General features: G+C 38.4%; 1 protein-coding gene across 1 annotated transcript; it reads right to left on the bottom strand.

The window, feature by feature from the left end:
* Positions 1 to 2,589: 2,589 nt before the first annotated feature.
* LOC133616220 (transmembrane protein 208-like) lies at positions 2,590 to 20,429 on the bottom strand. The gene is made up of 6 exons (XM_061975387.2): positions 20,226 to 20,429; positions 11,716 to 11,811; positions 11,537 to 11,596; positions 11,304 to 11,440; positions 3,685 to 3,769; positions 2,590 to 3,587 (listed from the first exon to the last, which is right to left on the bottom strand). Exons 1-6 carry the CDS (start codon positions 20,229 to 20,231, stop codon positions 3,450 to 3,452), a joined length of 522 nt encoding a protein of 173 aa, XP_061831371.1. The 5' UTR covers positions 20,232 to 20,429; the 3' UTR covers positions 2,590 to 3,449.
* Between the last annotated feature and the right edge of the window lie 1,243 nt (positions 20,430 to 21,672).

Raw genomic sequence — 21,672 nt, 5'->3', positions numbered from 1 at the left:
CTAACATTTTTTGACAAATCATGAATTACTTTGCACCATGTTTGTACAAATAATAACTCATGTAAAATACAAAAGTCAACTCTCAAATTTTTAAATAAATCATGTCACACTTTGAACTGGACACCAAATCTGTTATGTTTCTTTGTCAGTTAGTGAAGACCAAGACCAACTTGCTAGTAAATAAATACAATAAAAAAAAATAGAGGCAGCTCACTGGTAAGTGCTGCTATTTGAGCTATTTTTAGAACAGGCCAGCGGGCTACTCATCCGGTCCTTACGGGCTACCTGGTGCCCGCGGGCACCGCGTTGGTGACCCCTGGTTTATACAGTATGTATTGTCTTAAATGCTGTTTTTATTTTGTACCGAGGATGTCGTTGTGGCTTGTGCAGCCCTTTGAGACACTTGTGATTTAGGGCTATATAAATAAAGATTGATTGATTGATTGATATTTTTACAAGGCATGTTTCATGTAAACATTGTTTTTAAATACATTTCAATGGGATATGTTGATTTGAAATACAAGTGTTTTGAGTTAAGAGTTATGTCACAGAACCAATTAAGCTGTATATTGTTCTAGGATACATAATCACATCCTCACCCTTAACCCAATATGCAGTTAATGAATACATTTGTGCATTATAGGATTCAAGTGTCAGTATCTAGAGTATTATTTGCAGTTTTTCACCATTCTTGGGGGTTGAATAACCTTTATACAGAGTATACCAGGGGCTAATAAAAATGTTGGTGTTGCACTGCACAAAATGGAAAGTGGTTGAAATAGCATGGACTATACTTGTTATTAAAGATACAAAGGGAAATACTTTTTTTTTTTTTTTTTTTTTACAAAACCACTTTGTTCATTTATGAGGGGGTGAGGTGACGTGCGAGTGAGCGACCCCAGTGCTAAATTACACCCAAACCTGCTCCCTCTCAAAGCCCACATGTGGGATTGGCCATGACAATTTGGGTTACTTTGCTTACAACCCTATAATAGAGACAGCACAGGACCTCACGGAAAAGTACGACCTCAGCTAAAATTAGCTTTTTGAATAGACTGTGTGCAATATGTTAACTAGTTTTGTTGCTTATATTTGTTTTTCTGCCCTCGGTATTACAGTTATGACTCCTCCAAACCAAGTGGAAAGATTGCAACAGGAGGTAGTAGTTGGTGGGAGTTGAGTAAGTACAGATGTAATTACATGACACGTGTAATTATACTGAGGACAGATCAGACCTACCAGCCAACTCCCAGTGGGATGGCCGGATACACTTTATTTATCTTTCAGTAATCTTTCAATGGGAAACGATATGTTACTTTTATATTCCACATACAGTATGCACAAATGCAATGCATCATTTAAATAAGTAGGCAACACTGATCCTTCCTGCTATGTCTTCTTATACTCTGGCAGACCAGGGGCTCCATGTATGATGTACAATACAAGCCAAGTTTGGACACACCTTCTCATTCAATGCATTTTCTTTATTTTCATGACTATTTACATTGTAGATTGTCACTGAAGGCATCAAAACTATGAATGAACACATGTGGAGTTATGTACTTAACAAAAAAAGGTGAAATAACTAAAGATGTCCGATAATGGCTTTTTTGCCGATATCCGATATTGTCCAACTCTTAATTGCTGCATTAACTGCATTAAACAATGTAACAAGGTTTTCCAAAATAAATCAACTCAAGTTATGGAAAAAAATGCCAACATGGTACTGCCATATTTATTATTGAAGTCACAAAGTGCATTATTTTTTTTAATATGGCTCAAAACAGCAGCTTGGAATTTGGGACATGCTCTCCCTGAGAGAGCATGAGGAGGTTGAGGCAGGCGGGGTTGGGGAAGGGGTTTTAGGGTGGGTAGGGGGTGGCGGAGGGTGTATATTGTAGCGTCCCGGAAGAGTTAGTGCTGCAAGGGGTTCTGGGTATTTGTTCTGTTGTGTTTATGTTGTGTTACGGTGCGGATGTTCTCCCGAAATGTGTTTGTCATTCTTGTTTGGTGTGGGTTCACAGTGTGGCGCATATTTGTAACAGTGTTAAAGTTGTTTATATGACAACCCTAACCCTCAGTGTGACCTGTATGGCTGTTGACCAAGTATGCCTTGCATTCACTTGTGTGTGTATTATGTGATTGGGCCGGCACGTAAAGGCAGTGCCTTTAAGGTTTATTGGCGCTCTGTACTTCTCCCTACGTCTGTGTACACAGCAGCGTTTTAAAAAGTCATAAATTTTACTTTTTGAAACCGATACCGATAATTTCCGATATCACATTTTAAAGCATTTATCAGCCGATAATATCGGACATCTCTAGAAATAACTGAAAACATGTTTTATATTCTAGTTTCTTCAAAATAGCCACCCTTTGCCGAGATAGGCTCCAGCACCCCTGCTACCCCGAACGGGACAAGCGGTAGAAAATGGATGGATGCTCTTACTTTTTCGCACACTCTTGGCATTCTCTCGATGAGATTCAAGAGGTAGTCACCTGAAATGGTTTTCACTTCACAGGTGTGCTTGAAGCTCATCGAGAGAATGCCAAGAGTGTGCAAAGCAGTAATCAGAGCAAAGGGTGGCTATTTTGGAAAAAAATAGAATATAAAACATGTTTTTAGTTATTTCACCTTTTTTTGTCAAGTACATAACTCATGTGTTCATTCATAGGTTTGATGCCTTCAGTGACAATCTACAATAGTCATGAAAATAAAGAAAACACATTGAATGAGGAGAAGGTGTGTCCAAACTTTTGGCCTGTACTGTATGTTACGTGACAAGAAAACATTTAGATGAATTAAAGTGTGCTAATCCAAGCAATGTGGAATTGATCGCAGATGTTTGATTGGCTGGCCACGTAATTCTTAGTGAAATTAGCCATGTGCCTGAAATCTGCCCTTAACGCTTAGCAGAGGTGCTTCTTTCTCGTGTTTCGAGCAACAAGAGAGGAGCTGGTGCTGGAGTCAAAGGACAAAACATTGTTAGCCGCAAAATGAACGCCTCGATAAATTAATAGACCTCCTAACACAAAAGTGCGTACACACGTTTAACACATGCGGCCCCAGGTGCTATTTGGTGTGTTAACCCATTGAAATGTGTTTGAGAGGGCAAAACAGGTAGTGTAAAATCTAAATGAATGAATATATGGGAAACACAGAAGAATAGAATAATCTATAATGACAATATGTTTAATTAAAAAAGGATGCAGCATAATATGACTTTTCAATCAGTGTGATCAATATTGGATGGATGTCTTAGTGCAGCACTTAAGTGAAATGGGACACCGTTACCTGAGGTCAAATTTGTCTTAAATCCTAATTTGATAGAATTCTGGAAGAAACAATCATGATTGTGTTAATCCGATAACAAAATGTCTTCTTTGCAATAACGTATTGCCTAGTAACTGGATGGTGTGTATAAAAATACTGCTGCGTCTGCTCTGCACCGTCAGAATCTCTTCATCTGTCGACGCTCTTGTCTTCTCTGCTTCTTCTCGTTCACCTCCTCCGGTGCCGACGGGCTCTCTGCCGAGAACCAGGGGCCCAGGAAGTTCACCCAGAGCAGGTGAAGCGCGCGAAATGGGGCCTGACGTGCAAACACAAGACAAGGTTGTTTTGTTTTTTTTGTTTTTTTAAAGAGAATACACCAAAACACTGGAGCACATTCTGTAGGGCTCTCTTACCAGCAGCCAGAGATACCAAAAATAAGAAGAGATGGAGCTGAGCACTTGGACGATGGCTGTGAGAAGAATAACATCCTTCAGGTGCCTGACGGACAGAAAATAAATTTGAGTGCGAATTAGGGCTGGGCGATATGGCCTTTTATTAATATCTCAATATTTTTAGGCCATGTCACGATACACGATATATATCTCAATATTTTGCCTTAGCCTTGAATTAACACTTATAATCACAGCAGTATGATGATTCTATGTGTCTACATTAAAACTTTCTTGTTCATACTGCATTAATATATGCTCATTTTAAACTTTCATGCAGAGAGGGAAATCACAACTCAGTCAATTGACCAAAAGTGTATTTATGAAACAGTTATTAAGCAGTGGCACAAACATTCATGTCATTTCCAAAACAGGAAGTGCAAGATTGTCAAAGACATTTTAAAACAAGCTATAAGTGCACTTTTGTGCATGATGTCACTAAGTTGACATATCAAAACAACACTAAATTAAAGTGCACTTTTTGTACAGAACGCCACTACAATATTTTAAAACAAATAAAGTGCACTTTTGTGCATGATGTCACTGTCAAAAAAAAAATAGCTGCATAATAGGAAATGAAATAGTGTATGTCCTTCGCTATGTGGTAGGTTACTGCGGACGTTATCTCCTTCTGTTGTTGACTATTTGCTTCATACGGTGTTTATCTGGAAATTGTTGCTTCGGCATTTCGTTGGTGTGGCACCGAACGGAGACGTTGACATGCGGAGTTTCAAGCACTCTTTATTCTCTAGCGGGTGACTTTTCAAATGATGCTACACATTAGCAGTGGTGCTTTTGCCGCATACTTGACATTTTACGGTTGTCTGTTTAACATCTTCCCGCTTGAAGCCAAACCACCGCCAGACATGCTGTTTTTCTTGGGAATTAATTCTTCCTTCATTTGTTACCAGATTCGCACCTTCTCTCTCTCTCTCGTATTACTACCACTCAGCTATTACCACAGCTAACGTTTCCCATGCTGCTACCTGTTGCACGCGCGACAGTATGTAAGAAGGTGCGCTTATTTTATGTCTCTGTGAGAAGGAGAGACAAGAATGAGTGAGAAAAGCCTGTAGTGTAATGCCCGCAGCTAAAAGCAACTGTGTGAGAACATATACTCAAATATCACGATATAGTCATTTTCTATATCACACAGAGGCAAACCCGCGATATATCGATATATCGCCCAGCCCTCGTGCGAATGGTTGTGATTTGCTGTAAATTAAGGACTATAAACCGCTACTTTATTTTCCTACACTTTGAACCCTGCAGCTGATTAAACAATGCGGCTTAAATATGGATTTTTCTTCATTGACGGCCATATTGCAACAAGTAAACAAAAATATTTAAAAAACGCAAGCAAAGACAGTGAAAAGGTGTGTTATTGTTTGTATTATGGTGCCGTCTTTTGAACGAGTTCGCTCACTGCAGGTGCCGCGGTGTCAACGTCTACTGCAGGGGTGTCAAAAGTATTGCCCGTGAAATAGGTTTGCAAAGTACAAAATTGAGCTGGAATTTTGGAATAAAAAAAAAAAAGCTGTTCTAAACGTGTCCACTAGATGTTGCCATAGCAATTATTTGTATCCCCTACTGTGAGAGGGTGCATGATTTCAGAGGGGGCGAAGTTATGTGCCCTATGTCAACACTTTTGGACACTACGTACTTACGCTGATTATTAGTGATAGTATACAAAATTCGGATTGTCACGTTAATGCCTTGATCACAATATGTTGTTGGTAATGAAACCTGTGACATTTCTACCCAAATAATATGTACATTTTGTGTAGTACTTATAACTGGGGACGCATTTTCTGGCACACATAAGTATGCTGAAATAATATGTATCCCCTTCTAACTTCATGTGTGATTAATGAAAGTTTTGTTGTAGATGATGTTGATGTGACTGTACAGAATAAACCACAGGATGTTAGTTCATCAGTTCAGGAAGCCTACTTGGATGAGAGGCGAAACGTCTTCTAAGACAAAAAAAAAAAAACAGTCAAGTTGGGAATGATTAAATGCCCTGAGAATTGAGGAAATTAGAAAATTGGAGAGCCGCCGCCCCATCACCGCCAGCTGCCGTGCAAAGGTGCGGCAAGCAGCCGGCGCCTCATCTTACCGCGGAGTCTCCAGACTCTCCCGTGCGTCTAGCTTATGGTTGATCAAAAGGTTTTCAGCAGCCACATTTTCTGTGAATCTAGTCAATAGTGCTATTTATCCATTCATACAATATATTACTTAATTTGTTTCCACGTCAAACAAATCATCATTTTTAATGTGTGGCGGCTTCAATTTAGCTGTGGCGCTGCACCACGATGAGATGCATAAAGGGGAAACCCTGATGTTTTTATTTTATTTTAGATAGGACCATGTTACAACAGATAGTAACCAGATATTAACAGTAAACTAGCATGTAGATTAATAATAGTTTAATAAAATAATACAATGAGAAATGACACAATATGTTACCTCATACGTAAGCAGCTACATCAGAAGCCTTTATAACTGGTTTTAAAATAGTTTTAGTGAAATGAATTACATTTATATAGCGCTTTTTCTCAAGTGACTCAAAGCGCTTTACATTGTGAAACCCAATATCTAAGTTACATTTAAACCAGTGTGGGTGGCACTGGGAGCAGGTGGGTAACGTGTCTTGCCCAAGGACACAACGGCAGTGACTAGGATGGCGGAAGCGGGGAACGAACCTGCAACCCTCAAGTTGCTGGCACGGCCGCTGTACCAACCGAGCTATACCGCCCCAATCATCATTCATTTATCATCGTTTGGGTACCAAATAATGTATCGTCCATCCATCCATCCATCCATTTTCTGCTCAGTGTTAATTTTGTTGACTGAATATTTTCCCTCTGACTAGAATAGTACGATAACGAATCAAAACAACTGCACATTGACTAAAACTAGAGATGTCCGATAATGGCTTTTTTGCCGATATTGTCCAACTCTTAATTACAGATTCCGATATCAACCGATACCGATATATACAGTCGTGGAATTAACACATTATTATGCCTAATTTTGTTGTGATGCCCCGCTGGATGCATTAAACAATGTAACAAGGTTTTCTAAAATAAATCAACTCAAGTTATGGAAAAAAATGCCAACATGGCACTGCCATATTTATTATTGAAGTCACAAAGTGCATTATTTTTTTTAACATGCCTCAAAACAGCAGCTTGGAATTTGGGACATGAGGAGGTTGAGGTAGGCGGGGTTGGGGGAGGGCAGGGGTAGGGGGGAGCAGGGAAGAGTTAGTGCTGCAAGGGGTTCTGGGTATTTGTTCTGTTGTGTTTATGTTGTGTTACGGTGCGGATGTTCTCCCGAAATGTGTTTTGTCATTCTTGTTTGGTGTGGGTTCACAGTGTGGCGCATATTTGTAACAGTGTTAAAGTTGTTAATACGGCCACCCTCAGTGTGACCTGTATGGCTGTTGACCAAGTATGCATGGCATTCACTTGTGCCTTTAGGGTTTATTGGCGCTGTGTACTTCTCCCTACGTCGTGTACATAGCGGCGTTTTAAAAAGTCATAAATTTGACTTTTTTTTTTAAAACCGATACCGATAATTTCCGATATTACATTTAAAAGCATTTATCGGGCGATAATATCGGCAGTCCGATATTATCGGACATCTCTAACTAAAACAATGAGACAATGAACCATAAGACTATTTTATTCATATATTATTCAACATTTGAAAAAAAAAAAAACTTAATTTCAGCTGAAATAATACCACACAGTAAGGTTAGTGTGAAATGTACTTACTAATATTTTACTTTTCTTCACCTTTATTTACGTAGGAAAGTCCCGTTCAGATTAAGAATCGCTTTTTCAACGGAGTCCTGCACATTAATACACCTGTGTAGGAGCCACTGGGAGCCAGGTGGAGAAGTGTCTTGCCCAAGACACAAGAGCCGTGATTAGGATGGCAGAAGCTGGAATCGAACCCGGAACCCTCAAGTTGCTGGTTCATCCGCGCTACCATTCAAACCACGCCGCCCCAATATATTCATGGAGTGCAGGTCTTGTTGTGAAATTAGTTTTTGAGAGGCTCTGCAATTACTTTAATAAACGTGGTTTCAAGACAACTTCAAATATTCTTTATACTTTATAATTTAGTCGAATACAATTTTGAGGAATTTAGTCGACTAATACTAAACGAAAATAAATCCATTTAGATGACTAAAATATGACTACTACTAAAATACATTTTGGTCAAGATTATGACTAAAACTAAATTAACCATCCTCTACCGCTTGTCCCTCTCGGGGTCGCGGGGGTTGCTGGAGCCTATCCCAGCTGCAGCTAACAATGATAGATGGAAACTAGTAAGCCTTGTGTAAATGCCATCAATGAGCATTGAGTGTGTGTCACTTCCGATACAATACCGATACTGACCTGATCAAATGTCAGCAGGAATCATAAATACTTGTATTATTTAGTAGTGTGGAATGTTAGAAAATGTTTGATCAAGAGAAATGGGGACGGCGTGGCGAAGTTGGTAGAGTGGCCGTGCCAGCAATCGGAGTGTTGCTGGTTACTGGGGTCTAATCCCCACCTTCTACCATCCTAGTCACGTCCGTTGTGTCCTTGGGCAAGACACTTCACCCCTTGCTCCTGATGGCTGCTGCTTAGCGCCTTGCATGGCAGCTCCCACCATCAGTGTGTGAATGGGTGAATGTGGTGATACTGTCAAAGCGCTTTGAGTACCTTGAAGGTAGAAAAGCGCTATACAAGTATAACTCATTTATCATTAATTATAAATGAATCAAACAGAGAACAATAATTATTAAGTGTCTGGAATGAACTTACGCTGTTTTGAAGTTGAAGTGGATTGGTAAAAGTTTTTGGCACCGCTAATGTGAGGTCGCTAATTAACTATGACAAGACCTTCCTATTGGTGAAAAAAAACTCGCCTTCAACCAATCATTTAAAACAATACAGGCCTCTGTTGCTGGCGTAGATTGAAGTAAGGTAAGCAAACACTGCCATCTAGTGGACAAACGATTCATGGCACAATGCCTTTGAAATTCCTCACCAGGCTCAGAGTTCAATGTTGTTGTTGTTGTTATTCATCATGTTTTTAAAGGGTGGTCAAAAATAATATACAATTTGTTGCGTACATAGTAGATTATAGCTGTCGGAGGCCTTGCCTGGGTTTGAAGTTATCCACTACATTTGTCTTTGCGATTTGACAAATGTGTACATAAGCGTCTAAATTTTATATTTTCTTTCTAATTTCTTGAAAGAGTTCATCCTTACATGTTTCTACACAAAACAACCATCAAAACTTTTCCTACTCAGATTTTAAGTGTTGAGGTGATTATAGGCCCAAAGAGTTAATACACTATAACAAAATGAAAAAATAAGTGTACGATCTCAAGTGAGGTTGAACTGAAAAAAGGGACGCAAAACCGAGACAAGATAAACAGTAGTTAAAGGGCACTGACAACGTTTGCACTTATTTCATAGTTCTGGACCTAAAAAGTATGTCTACAAATAAAATTACCCCTAAAATAGACCCAGTGCTGAACAAGTGTCAGCATATTTTAGAACGCCCATTTTTAGCTACAAAATGTTGGTGGTGACGTCACCTATAATTTCATATTGTGTATGTATGTATTTTGGTAGCATCTTCATCCCGAATAACGCTTTCGCATATATTTTTTTAAGGATTATCAAATATGTCAGCAAGATGCATTGTCGCAGGTTGTAGCAATTCAACTAAAGAAGGGGCCAGCCTGCATTTATTTCCATATGATTGGACTCTAGAAAGAGGTTCCGCAGCCTCCGAAGCAGAACCTACAGGTTCTGTAACAGCTTCTTCCCTCAGGCCGTAAGACTCTTGAATGCATCATAATTAAATTATCCCCTCAACTCCCCCCAAAATGGATTAACTCGCTGGAATAAAAAAGACAATATAACATACATCCATAAACGTGGACGCATGTAAAAAAAAAAAGTGCAATATATTTATCTGTACAGTAATCTATTTATTTATATATATTTATTTATTTTATATATATATTATAAATATATTTATTTATTTATATATGCACCTTATTGCTTTTTTATCCTGCACTACCATGAGCTTATGTAACGAAATTTCGTTCTTATCTGTGCTGTAAAGTTCAAATTTGAATGACAATAAAAAGGAAGTCTTAGTCTAAGTCTAAGTCTAATAAGAAAGTGTGGACCTCTCCAGTCAAATTGACTCACGCAAAGTGGGACGGACCAAGCATGAGTGTAATTTGCAGCGAAGCAGAAGGGTTTTGGTTGGAGTTTGCATGAAAAACAATATAAAGATGCAAGCGATCCTTAAAATCAGGAGCACCCTCGAGGAGATAAAGACTGAATCAGAACCTGTAAAAAAAAGAAAGAGCAGAGTCGACGATCTAAAACAAGTAAAAAAAGAGGGTGAGCTGCGAGTATTCTATTGTGCGTCCTCTTCTACTGATGTTTTCCTCATCATTCTTGAGTGGTCTTTTTTTTTGGTCTTTTTTGAAAAGAATATGGAAGAGCAGGGAAGTTCGGAAATGGTGATTATTTTATATTTCCTCATAATGTTAACCATATCAGATTTGATGTCAGCAAAACATGATGAAAATAATAGTTTTACATGCCTTTAGATACACTATGTGGGGAAATGGGCTCCAGTTCTGTAGTTGACATCACACCAAGGCGGGGTGGCATATTGAGTCTGGCGATGGAAAGGGGGCATTCTAAGTACAGTTAGTTATCTACATCACTCAAAAACTAATTGATATATTATTACTCCCAGATTCATTTTTAGGCGCAAAAACGAGATTAAGCGAACGTGGCAGTTAATAATTGTCATGAGAACTCTATGGGTCATTCAAGCCTTGTGCACCCCATGTGTTCCATTTGTGATATGATTGTTCAGTTTGGAAGTTAGCAGTCGGAATCTATTTTATATAGAAAATTGCATTGTGTTTTTGATTCCAACATTGTTAGAATAGTAAATAAAAATTAAGTATACACACTATCTCTTGAAAACTATTTTGGCCCCATTGACCCTCCCATTAAAACTGTTATTTCTTAAGACTGTAGTCCTGATACCATTGTATGCTTTTTCCATGACACCCAAATTAATCTCATTCTTTACGATTGAAAACCAAGAAAATATTGTCTCAATGCTCCCTTTACCCACCAGATGGCACCATAAAACAATGAAGATAATGTTAAGAGCTTTGATGAGCGTAAATGAGTTACACTGCCATTGAACCGCACAAATGCAATTAAATGATATTGGGCCGTTATATATAACATGGCAGATATCTATAAAATACCTGAGTGAAGTCAATAAACTCAACCAAGTCCTGTCTGCTTTATCGCTCATTCTAGCTAAGTAGGCACTGTAAGAATAATATTTTTTGTCTGCTTGTCGACTGTATCCAAATCAATGTTATGAATTATTGACCTATTCAAGGCTGTAATTACCTAACCTCAAATATTGTTATACTGTGCGTGCATACACAACATATTAAAAAGAAGCTTTGATTCATGTGAGCTGCATTCATGATTAATGGAAGTGTCATGACTTACTCTGCCATTCCTTGCTCCATGTTTAAATCTATTCCTCCGTCCAGCAGGCTTCCATCGTCAGCAAACACTGGTTTGGCCATGGCGGACATGGAGCGGTAACTCCCCACATAAACTGCTAGCACTAATGCTAATAAGAGCTGCATGTGGGAAGACAGAACACCTGAGTTATGAAATATTTGTATATTAAGTCATTATGGCTTCAAATCCAAACATTTTTATTAGGTAATACTAACCCATGTCCAAAAAGAAGATGAATTGTAGAAGATCAAAAAGTTTACAACGGCATATATGGCCTGGGAAGAGTTAAACATCCATTGTTAACAGTTTGTAAGTTAAAGTCTTCCGCTAAGCATTTTTCTTGACATTTATATATTTCATTTAAATGACAAGTGGATGAAAGGTGCATTCTTACATTAGCACCGAGGATAACTCTTGTGTAGAACTTTAGGGTCGCCTCGTTCTCCTCGAAAATCTGCTTCTTTCCTTTGGTGCCAACTTTACCTTTGGGCTGCAAGGAGAGGACAAAAAACTTGGAGTGAGGTTTGTAATTTGAAATATGTTGACTAAATAATATGTCTATGTGTAGTGGGATATTTTTAGAGAAGTCAGTGTACATATAGATTCCCTCACTGCCCCCTGAATATCATAAAACAGCAATGTGTTAACAGCCTGTCTACTAGGACTGGACGATTACGGCAACATTAATAATCACGATTATTTTTGATTGATACTGTAATCACGATTAATTACACGATTATTCATTAATTTGAAAATATGAGTATTTTTTGTACCACCAAAACTTAACTTTAAATATAGTTTGAATACATTCTGGACATAGATTAGTAACTAATAAACCCATCCATCCATCCATTTTCTACCGCGTATTCCCTTCGGGGTTGCGGGGGGCCACTACAAGTAAAATAAGAATAATAGCTATAAAAATACATTTAGATAACAATAGTAATATAGAAATACCATAACATTTAGTTTTTCCGTTGTAATTGTTTAAATTTTTTTTTTTTTTTTTTACCTTTTACAATTATTTTACCACCATAGAGTGTGCTTTTTGTGTAAAATAAAATATCATAAAATGTTGATTAAATGCAAAAAGATTCACATTTATTGGGGCAATACATCTTAGGGAAAATTTGGCCCAGTATTTTAGATCAATGCATAATCATTTTATAAATGTATCAATAAGTAACTTAAGTACATTATGCTTGTGCAAGGTACTTTTTTGAAACCTTTATTTTGTTAGCGCCGTCAGACCGCAAATCTTTTCATTCTTGTTTTTGTTTAAAAACTCAGGAATTACATCTCTGGACACATCCAATCAATTTTCTACTGCCTGTCCCTCTCGAAGTCGCAGGGGGCTGACTACCGGTAAATTAAATCAGAGCCAATGAGGGACAAGCGGTAGCAACGTGGACCCCGACTTAAACAAGTTGAAAAACTTATTCGGGTGTTACCATTTAGTGGTCAATTGTACGGAATATGTACTGTACTGTGCAATCTACTAATAAAAGTTTCAATCAATCAATCAATCAATGGATGGATGGACTTTATATTACTTTTGGGGATACTACAAATTTGCAAATCGATCCAATACCAAGTAGTTACAGGAGCAGTATCTGTCACACCAATACTGATACTTAAGATCACACTAAGATCCAAATATTACGCACTAAACTAATCTATAAAATAGTGTGAACTATTAGTGGGCGTGTTGCATGTGAGTTACTAAGACTGTGTGTGCAATTGTAAAGTGGTGCAGACCGCCTTATTTAAATGAGGATTCTGCGTGTAATATATGGGGCATCACCATGGAGATAGTCTCATTTACTGCACATTCATGTTGTCATGCTCTGCCTACCTGAGGCGTTTTGCTATGTTTTCAAACATGCAGGAGACATGTAGCACTTTTCATGGGAATTTTCAGAAGAAATCGTGCAGTGCATCTTGACACCATTTTTAAACTTTGTATTTTTTACCGCTGAAGGTGCATTTGAGAGAAGCTGCACTTACTCCGGTCAATACGCACAAATGCATACTTCAAGAAGGTTGTTTTTTTTCAAATAAGAAAGATTTTAATTATATATATTTTATTTGGAAAAAACGAACGTTATTAAAAATGAATGGTAGAGCAGCTGTGCCAGCAACTTGAGGGTTCCAGGTTCGATTCCAGCTTCTGCCATCCTAATCACAGCTGTTGTGTCTTGGGCAAGACACTAACACATTTAACACTAACCTTACTGTGTGGTATTATTTCAGCTGAAATTAAGTATTTTTTTTCAAATGTTGAATAATATATGAATAAAATGGTCTCACTGTTCATTTTCTACCGCTTGTCCCCCTCGGAGTCGCAAGGGGCTGACTAAATTAAATCAGGGCCAATAAGGGACAAGGATGGATGGAAGGGTGGATAGTAGGAAATCATGTATTCATATTTTTACAGTGCCCTCTTGTTTCGGATTATAATTGCGATAAAAAAATGTATCATTCAATGATCTTGACAATTTTAAGTATCCGTATTGGTGTGACAGATACTGCTCCTATAACTACTTGGTATTGAATCGATACCCAAATTTGTAGTATTATATAGTAATATAAAGTATCCAAACAATAAAAGATGATAGAAACATCAACAGAAAGTAACCAGATATTGACAGCAATCTATCAAGTACCGTATCTTCCAGACCATAGGTTGCACCAGATTATAAAGCGCACTGCTGATGAGCTGGTCTAGTCAGGTCTATTTTCATACAAAAGGCGCACCGGATTATAGACCGCATTAAAGGGGTCATATTATGATTTTTTTTTCTATTTTTAAAACACTTCCTTGAGGTCTACATAACATGTAATGGTGGTTCTTTGGTCAAAATGTTGCATAGATGATGTTTTACAGATCATCTTCAAGCCGCTTTCTGACAGTCTCTTCAGGATGCGCCGTTTTGTGGGCGGTCTCATTTATGTGGCTCACCTTCGGCAGCGTCTTTTCTCCGTCATCTTTATTGTAGCGGTGTAGCGTGCAATGACGGGAGTGGAAGAAGTGTCAAAAGATGGAGCTAACTGTTTTAATGACATTCAGACTTTACTTCAATCAATAACGGAGCAGCATCTCCTCGTCCGTGGCTCACTAGTGCAATAACGCCAAAAATGTGTCCGTCAAAAACCATCCGACCGGAACTCTCTAATAACTAAAGTTCCTTGGGTTATATTAATAATGTAAACTCACTACACCGGTTTGTTTTAGCGCTTTCATGGCGACTTTACTGACATAAGTAAGAAATTTACATTACTTTATATTAGAAATGGCAACAGCGGAGGATGATTGTCCCATAACAAGAAGATAGCGAAAAAGAAGAAGCTTATCGACTACGGCGTCACCACGGACTACAAAGGTGGATGCGCGCAAATTTTCAGGACATATGCAGATCCCAAATACACATCAGCAGGTACCAGAAGGTAAGAAAAGTTGCTTTTGCATAATATTGCGAAACAAAACGCCAGATAATATGTCTTACCTTATACACACACCATAATAATACTTGTATGTTGACGCACAGAACAATCCATCAAGCAGTGTGGCTTCATAGCTTACCAAAGTCGTACTAAAACTTTTTGATCGATTTTTGAGCGCCGTGTGTAATGTTCTATATTTTCAATGGAACATATACAATTTTGGTGCTATTTACTTGAGTCATATTGCAGTCTACACATATCTCTGATGTGTGACTGCATCATATTGCAGTCTACACGTATCTCTTATGTGTGACTGCCATCTACTGGTCACACTTATCAGTACACCATGTACCAAATAAAATAGCTTCGAAGTCGGTAAGCACTACCAAAATGATTCCGCACATTAGGCGCACCGGGTTATAAGGCGCACTGTCGTAATTTGAGAAAATGAAAGGATTTTAAGTGCGCCTTATGGTCAGAAAAATACGGTAGATTAATAATAATAGAACCGGAAATTAAACAATAAGTTACCGCATTCGCCAGCAGCCAAATTAGAAGCCTTTGTTAACTGTTTTTTAAATAATTACATTAGCATTTACATGCCAAATAATATATTGTGCCATCTATTGTAACACAGATTTTAGACCGTATTGGTCATCCCTGATGACAGAGTGTTACCACGTCTTGTGAAAGTATCTTCCTGCTGGCAAATGTTGAGTGAATTCATGGGGAAGAAGAAGAAGAAAACGCCATCTGCTGGATTTGCATTGTGCTTTTATAGAATTCGATCATGCCGAATGCTTATGGTATGGACGTTTGCTACAAGTCTATATTAAGGTATATACTTCAATTACGCTTTATTACTCGTCCTGTGCGTGCAAACAGTCTAATAATGTCATGTTAATAAACCTTGCTCACTAAAACAATTCTAAATTGGAGCAGTATTTTCTTTTTATGTGGCTAAGTTTACCAAAAGAAAAGGATAATACGTCTTACATTATACACACACCATAATAATACTTGCATGTTGAAGAATAGTACAATCCATCAAGCGGTGTGGCTTCATAGCTTACCAAAGTCGTACTAAAACATTTTGATCGATTTTTGAGCGCTGTGTGTAATGTTCTATTTTTTCAATGGAACATATACAATTTGGGTGTTGTTCACTTGAGTCATATTGCAGTCTACACGTATCTCTTATGTGTGACTGCATCATATTGCAGTCTACACGTACCTCTTATGTGTGACTGCCGTCTACTGGTCACACTTATTACATTTTGTATCAAATAAAATAGCTTTGAAGTCGGTAAGCACAACCAAAATTATTCCGTACATTAGGCGCACCGGCTTATAAGGCGCACTGTTGAAATTTGAGAAAATGAAAGGATTTTAAGTGCGCTTTATAGTCCGAAAAATACGGTAGATTATAAATAATTTGGAGTGCGTCTGCCTCACAATACGAAGGTGCTGAGTAGTCTGGGGTTCAATCCCAGGCTCGGGATCTTTCTGTGTGGAGTTTGCATGTTCTCCCCGTGACTGCGTGGGTTCCCTCCGGGTACTCCGGCTTCCTCCCACCTCCAAAAACATGCACCTGGGGATAGGTTGATTGGCAACACTAAATTGGCCCTAGTGTGTGGATGTGAGTGTGAATGTTGTCTGTCTATCTGTGTTGGCCCTGCGATGAGGTGGCGACTTGTCCAGGGTGTACCCCGCCTTCCGCCCGATTGTAGCTGAGATAGGCTCCAGCGCCCCCCCGCGACCCCGAAGGGAATAAGCGGTAGAAAATGGATGGATGGATGGATGGACAATATAATAGAACCGGAAATTAAACAATAAGTTACCACATTAGCCAGCAGCCAAATTAGAAGCCTTTGTTAACGGTGGTTAAATAATTACATTATCATTTACATACCAAATAATATATTGTGCTATCTATTGTAACACAGATTTTAGACCGTATTGGCCATCCTTGATGACAGAGTGTACAATTATGCTTACAAAACGTGCTGTTACTCAACATTACGTCTTGTGAAAGTATCTTCCTGCTGGCAAATGTTGAGTGAATTCATGGAGAAGAAGACGAAGAAGAAAACGCCATCTGCTGGATTTGCATTGTGGTTTTATAGAATTCAACCATGCCGAATGCTTATGGTATGGACGTTTGCTATAAGTCTATATTAAGGTATATACTTCAATTACGCTTTATTACTCGTCCTGTGCGTGAAATCAGTCTAATACTTTCATGTTAATAAACCTTGCTCACTAAAACAATTCTAAATTGGAGCAGTATATTCTTATTATGTGGCTATGTTTACCAAAAGGAAAGAATAATATGTCTTACATTATACACACACCATAATAATACGTGTATGTTGAAGCACAGTACAATCCATCAAGCAGTGCAGCTTCATAGATTACCAAAGTCGTACTAAAACATTTTCATAGATTTTTGAGCGCCGTGTGTAATGTTCTATATTTTCAATGGAACATATACAATTTTAATGTTGTTTACTTGAGTCATATTGCAGTCTACACATACCTCTTATGTGTGACTGCCATCTACTGGTCACACTTATTACACCATGTACCAAATAAAATAGCTTCGAAGTCGGTAAGCACAACCAAAATTATTCCGTGCATTAGGCGCATCGGGCTATAAGGCGCACTGTCGAGTTTTCAGAAAATTAAAGGATTCCATGTGCGCTTTATAGTCCGAAAAATACAGTGGATTAATAATAATTTGGACAATATAAAAGAACCGGAAATTAAACAATAAGTTACCGCATTCGCCCGCAGACAAATTAGAAGCCTTTGTTAACTGTTTTTTAAATAATTACATTATCATTAACATGCCAAATAATATATTGTGCCATCTATTGTAACACAGATTTTAGACCGTATTGGCCATCCCTGATGACAGAGTGTTACCACGTCTTGTGAAAGTATCTTCCTGCTGGCAAATGTTGAGTGAATTCATGGAGAAGAAGAAGAAGAAAACGCCATCTGCTGGATTTGCATTGTACTTTTATAGAATTCGATCATGCCGAATACTTATGGTATGGACGTTTGCTATAAGTCTATATTAAAGGTATATACTTCAATTACGCTTTATTACTCGTCCTGTGCGTGAAAACAGTCTAATACTGTCATGTTAATAAACCTTGCTCACTAAAATAATTCTAAATTGAAGCAGTTTATTCTTATTATGTGGCTAAGTTTACCAAAAGGAAAGAATAAAATGTCTTACCTTATACACACACCATAATAATACTTGTATGTTGAAGCACAGTACAATCCATCAAGCAGTGTAGCTTCATAGATTACCAAAGTCGTACTAAAACATTTTTGAGCGCTGTGTGTAATGTTCTATATTTTCAATGGAACATATACAATATTGGTGTTGTTTATTTAAGACATATTGCAGTCTACACGTACCTCTTATGTGTGACTGCCATTTACTGGTCACACTTATTACACCATGTACCAAATAAAATAGCTTCGAAGTCGGTAAACACAACCAAAATTATTCCGTACATTAGGCGCACCGGGTTATAAGACGCACTGTTGAAATTTGAGAAAATGAAAGGATTTTAAGTGCGCTTTATAGTCCGAAAAATACGGTAGATTAATAATAATTTGGACAATATAATAGAACCGGAAATTAAACAATAAGTTACCACATTAGCCAGCAGCCAAATTAGAAGCCTTTGTTAACTGTTGTTTAATAATTACATTATCATTTACATACCAAATAATCAGTGACGTGCAGTCGGGGGAGGCAGGTGAGGCGGGGCCTCACATGCCATCATGGAAGGAAAAAAAAATGTAAAAAGAAAAAAAATTAATTAAATTGTTATATGTATCCAGTGATTATACTATAAAATTATTTTCCATTTAACTTCACCAGTTTTAGATTATTTTTATTCAAAATCGTTGAATTTTCACATTTGCCGTTCAAATACTGAGAAGAGACTTGCGGTGAGTCACCAGCCAGTTGAGCCTCGCCATGGATTGCGCAATGACGCGGCTAACTGCTGGCCTGCTGTGCAGTGAGACCGTATTGCTATATGAATTATATTATACATTTCCATAGATTAGTTAGCTGCGGTATATAATGTACAGTGTATTTTGTCAACAACTGTATGTGTGTAACGTATTTCTTGTGCTGAGCAATCATAAATCGGCTGCAAAGACGCACTGGCTGAGGCTCGCAGTAATCCCGCCTCCTGGTGGTAGAGGGCGCTAGTGATCCCAGAGATCATTTTTGCGACTACTCGACTGCAGAATAAGTGACAACAAGCAGCAACAGTTAGCAGCGATCGTTTATTTTCTTCTCTTGCCTGAACTTTTAACATGGAGGATTACATATCTAAAATAAAACAGTTTTGTAAACTGGACTTTCAATCGAAGCAGGAGGTAATAATTAAAGGAAGATCTCCATCGAGACAGAGAGACTTTTAAAACTGAAGAAATATAAGGAAGACTTTTATGAACAAGTTATCGATGCTTTTGTTCAAAAGGAGCTGCGCATGGACTTCATTTATAAGTAAAGGTAAGACCATAACGTTTTTTTTATTAAATGTGCTTTTTTGTGTGCTACAGTTTGTATGTGTAAAGTTAAAGTAAAGTTAAAGTACCAATGATTGTCACACACACACGAGGTGTGGTGAAATGTGTCCCCTGCATTTGACCCATCCCCTTGATCACCCCCTGGGAGGTGAGGGGAGCAGTGGGCAGCAGCAGCGCCGCGCCCGGGAATCATTTTTGGTGATTTAACCCCCAATTCCATCCCTTGATGCTGAATGCCCAGCAGGGAAGAATGCTGGTATGAGCTTTTAAACATAACCCGTTAACTGCTGCCAATCAAATGGTGAATAAGATACTCTTTAGGGTTCATATGTTTGTAAATCTGACTGTGATGAAGTCAGTGCCTCACCAGCCATCAACCTCACCGCACGTCACTGCAAATAATATATTGTGCTAGCTATTGTAACACAGATTTTAGACCGTATTGGCCATCCCTGATGACAGAGTGTTACCACGTCTTGTGAAAGTATCTTCCTGCTGGCAAATGTTGAGTGAATTCATGGAGGAGAAGAAGAAGAAAAGGCCATCTGCTGGATTTGCATTGTGCTTTTATAGAATTCGATCATGCCGAATACTTATGGTATGGACGTTTGCTACAAGTCTATATTAAAGGTATATACTTCCATTACGCTTTATTACTCGTCCTGTGCGTGAAAACAGTCTATTACTGTCATGTTAATAAACCTTGCTCACTAAAACAATTCTACATTGGAGCAGTATATTCTTATTATGTGGCTAAGTTTACCAAAAGGAAAGGTATTAAAAAAAAAAAAAAGAAGAAGAGTAATACTCAAATATTAGCTGATTGACAGGTCTAAATGAGGAAAGTCTGCAGTGACGCGTCAAAGTGCAAACATGTGTGTGATATCTCACCGCCATTGGCAGTCAGAGGTCGCTTCCAAAGTGTCTTCTGTGACACTTACAAGACACCTCCGCTTCCTTTGTCTTGTTGTAGCCAAAAAAAAAAATCACAGAAAAGACGCTGCAATATCACTTCTTGTAACACATCAGCATTGAGTGAAGTCTTTGGACAAACATATCCGGCGCATGAAATATACGTCATCACTGTCATGGCCGCATGAAATATACGTCGCGTGATTATGGTCATAGCGCGCTCTGCTGGACATTTTTTTTTTAATCACTATTGTAATAAAACACCACTGCACGTTTACTATCAGCTTGCATTACTTACATGTTTAACGTAAGTAAGAAATGTGAATGATCCACTTGACACTCCTGTGGGGAAACTGTGTTTTGATCAGAAAAATAACAGAAAAATCCGCAGCTTATTCCAAAATGATTGTGTGTCTGTCTCCTATGTAAGTGCGCTCTGGAATAATGTCGTGAATGACATCTGCTGGGTCAAAACGTGGTCTCTTCCCAACAGGTATTTACTTACCAACAAAGTCAAAGAGATATATTTTCAATCAATCAATCAATCAATCAATCAATCAATCAATCAATCAATCAATCAATCAATCAATGTTTATTTATATAGCCCTAAATCACAAATGTCTCAAAGGGCTGCACAAGCCATTACGACATCCTCGGCTCAGATCCCACATCAGGGCAAGGAAAACTCAACCCAATGGGATGACAATGAGAAACTTTGGAGGGGACCGCAGATGTGGGGACCCCCCTCACCCCTGGGCGACCGGTGCAATGGATGTCAAGTGGATCTAGCATAATATTGTGAGAGTCCAGTCCATAGTGGATCTAACATAATAGTGAGAGTCCAGTCCATAGAGGATCCAACATAATAGTGAGAGACCAGTCCATAGTGGATCTAACATAATAGTGAGAGTCCAGTCCATAGTGGATCTAACATAATAGTGAGAGTCCAGTCCATAGTGGCTCTAACATAATAGTGAGAGTCCAGTCCATAGTGGAGCTAACATAATAGTGAGAGTCCAGTCCATAGTGGATCTAACATAATAGTGAGAGTCCAGTCCATAGTGGATCTAACATAATAGTGAGAGTCCAGTCTATAGTGGAGCTAACATAATAGTGAGAGTCCAGTCCATAGTGGATCTAACATAATAGTGAGAGTCCAGTCCATAGTGGAGCTAACATAATAGTGAGAGTCCAGTCCATAGTGGATCTAACATAATAGTGAGAGTCCAGTCCATAGTGGATCTAACATAATAGTGAGAGTCCAGTCTATAGTGGAGCTAACATAATAGTGAGAGTCCAGTCCATAGTGGATCTAACATAATAGTGAGAGTCCAGTCCATAGTGGATCTAACATAATAGTGAGAGTCCAGTCCATAGTGGATCTAACATAATAGTGAGAGTCCAGTCCATAGTGGATCTAACATAA

The sequence above is a fragment of the Nerophis lumbriciformis genome, linkage group LG15, assembly GCF_033978685.3.
Source record: "Nerophis lumbriciformis linkage group LG15, RoL_Nlum_v2.1, whole genome shotgun sequence".
NCBI lineage: Eukaryota > Metazoa > Chordata > Actinopteri > Syngnathiformes > Syngnathidae > Nerophis > Nerophis lumbriciformis.
The sequence above is the reverse complement of the archived record's forward strand: the minus strand, read 5'-3'. Positions and strand labels throughout refer to the sequence as shown.

Bases quoted from the DNA above. Each gene is read 5' to 3' on its own strand.
- LOC133616220 (XM_061975387.2), bottom strand. The intron at 11,441-11,536 runs GTTAGTATTACC...TCCCACATGCAG, and splicing joins CATCTTCTTTTTGGACATGG to CTCTTATTAGCATTAGTGCT. The intron at 3,588-3,684 runs GTAAGAGAGCCC...TTTGCACGTCAG, and splicing joins TTTGGTATCTCTGGCTGCTG to GCCCCATTTCGCGCGCTTCA.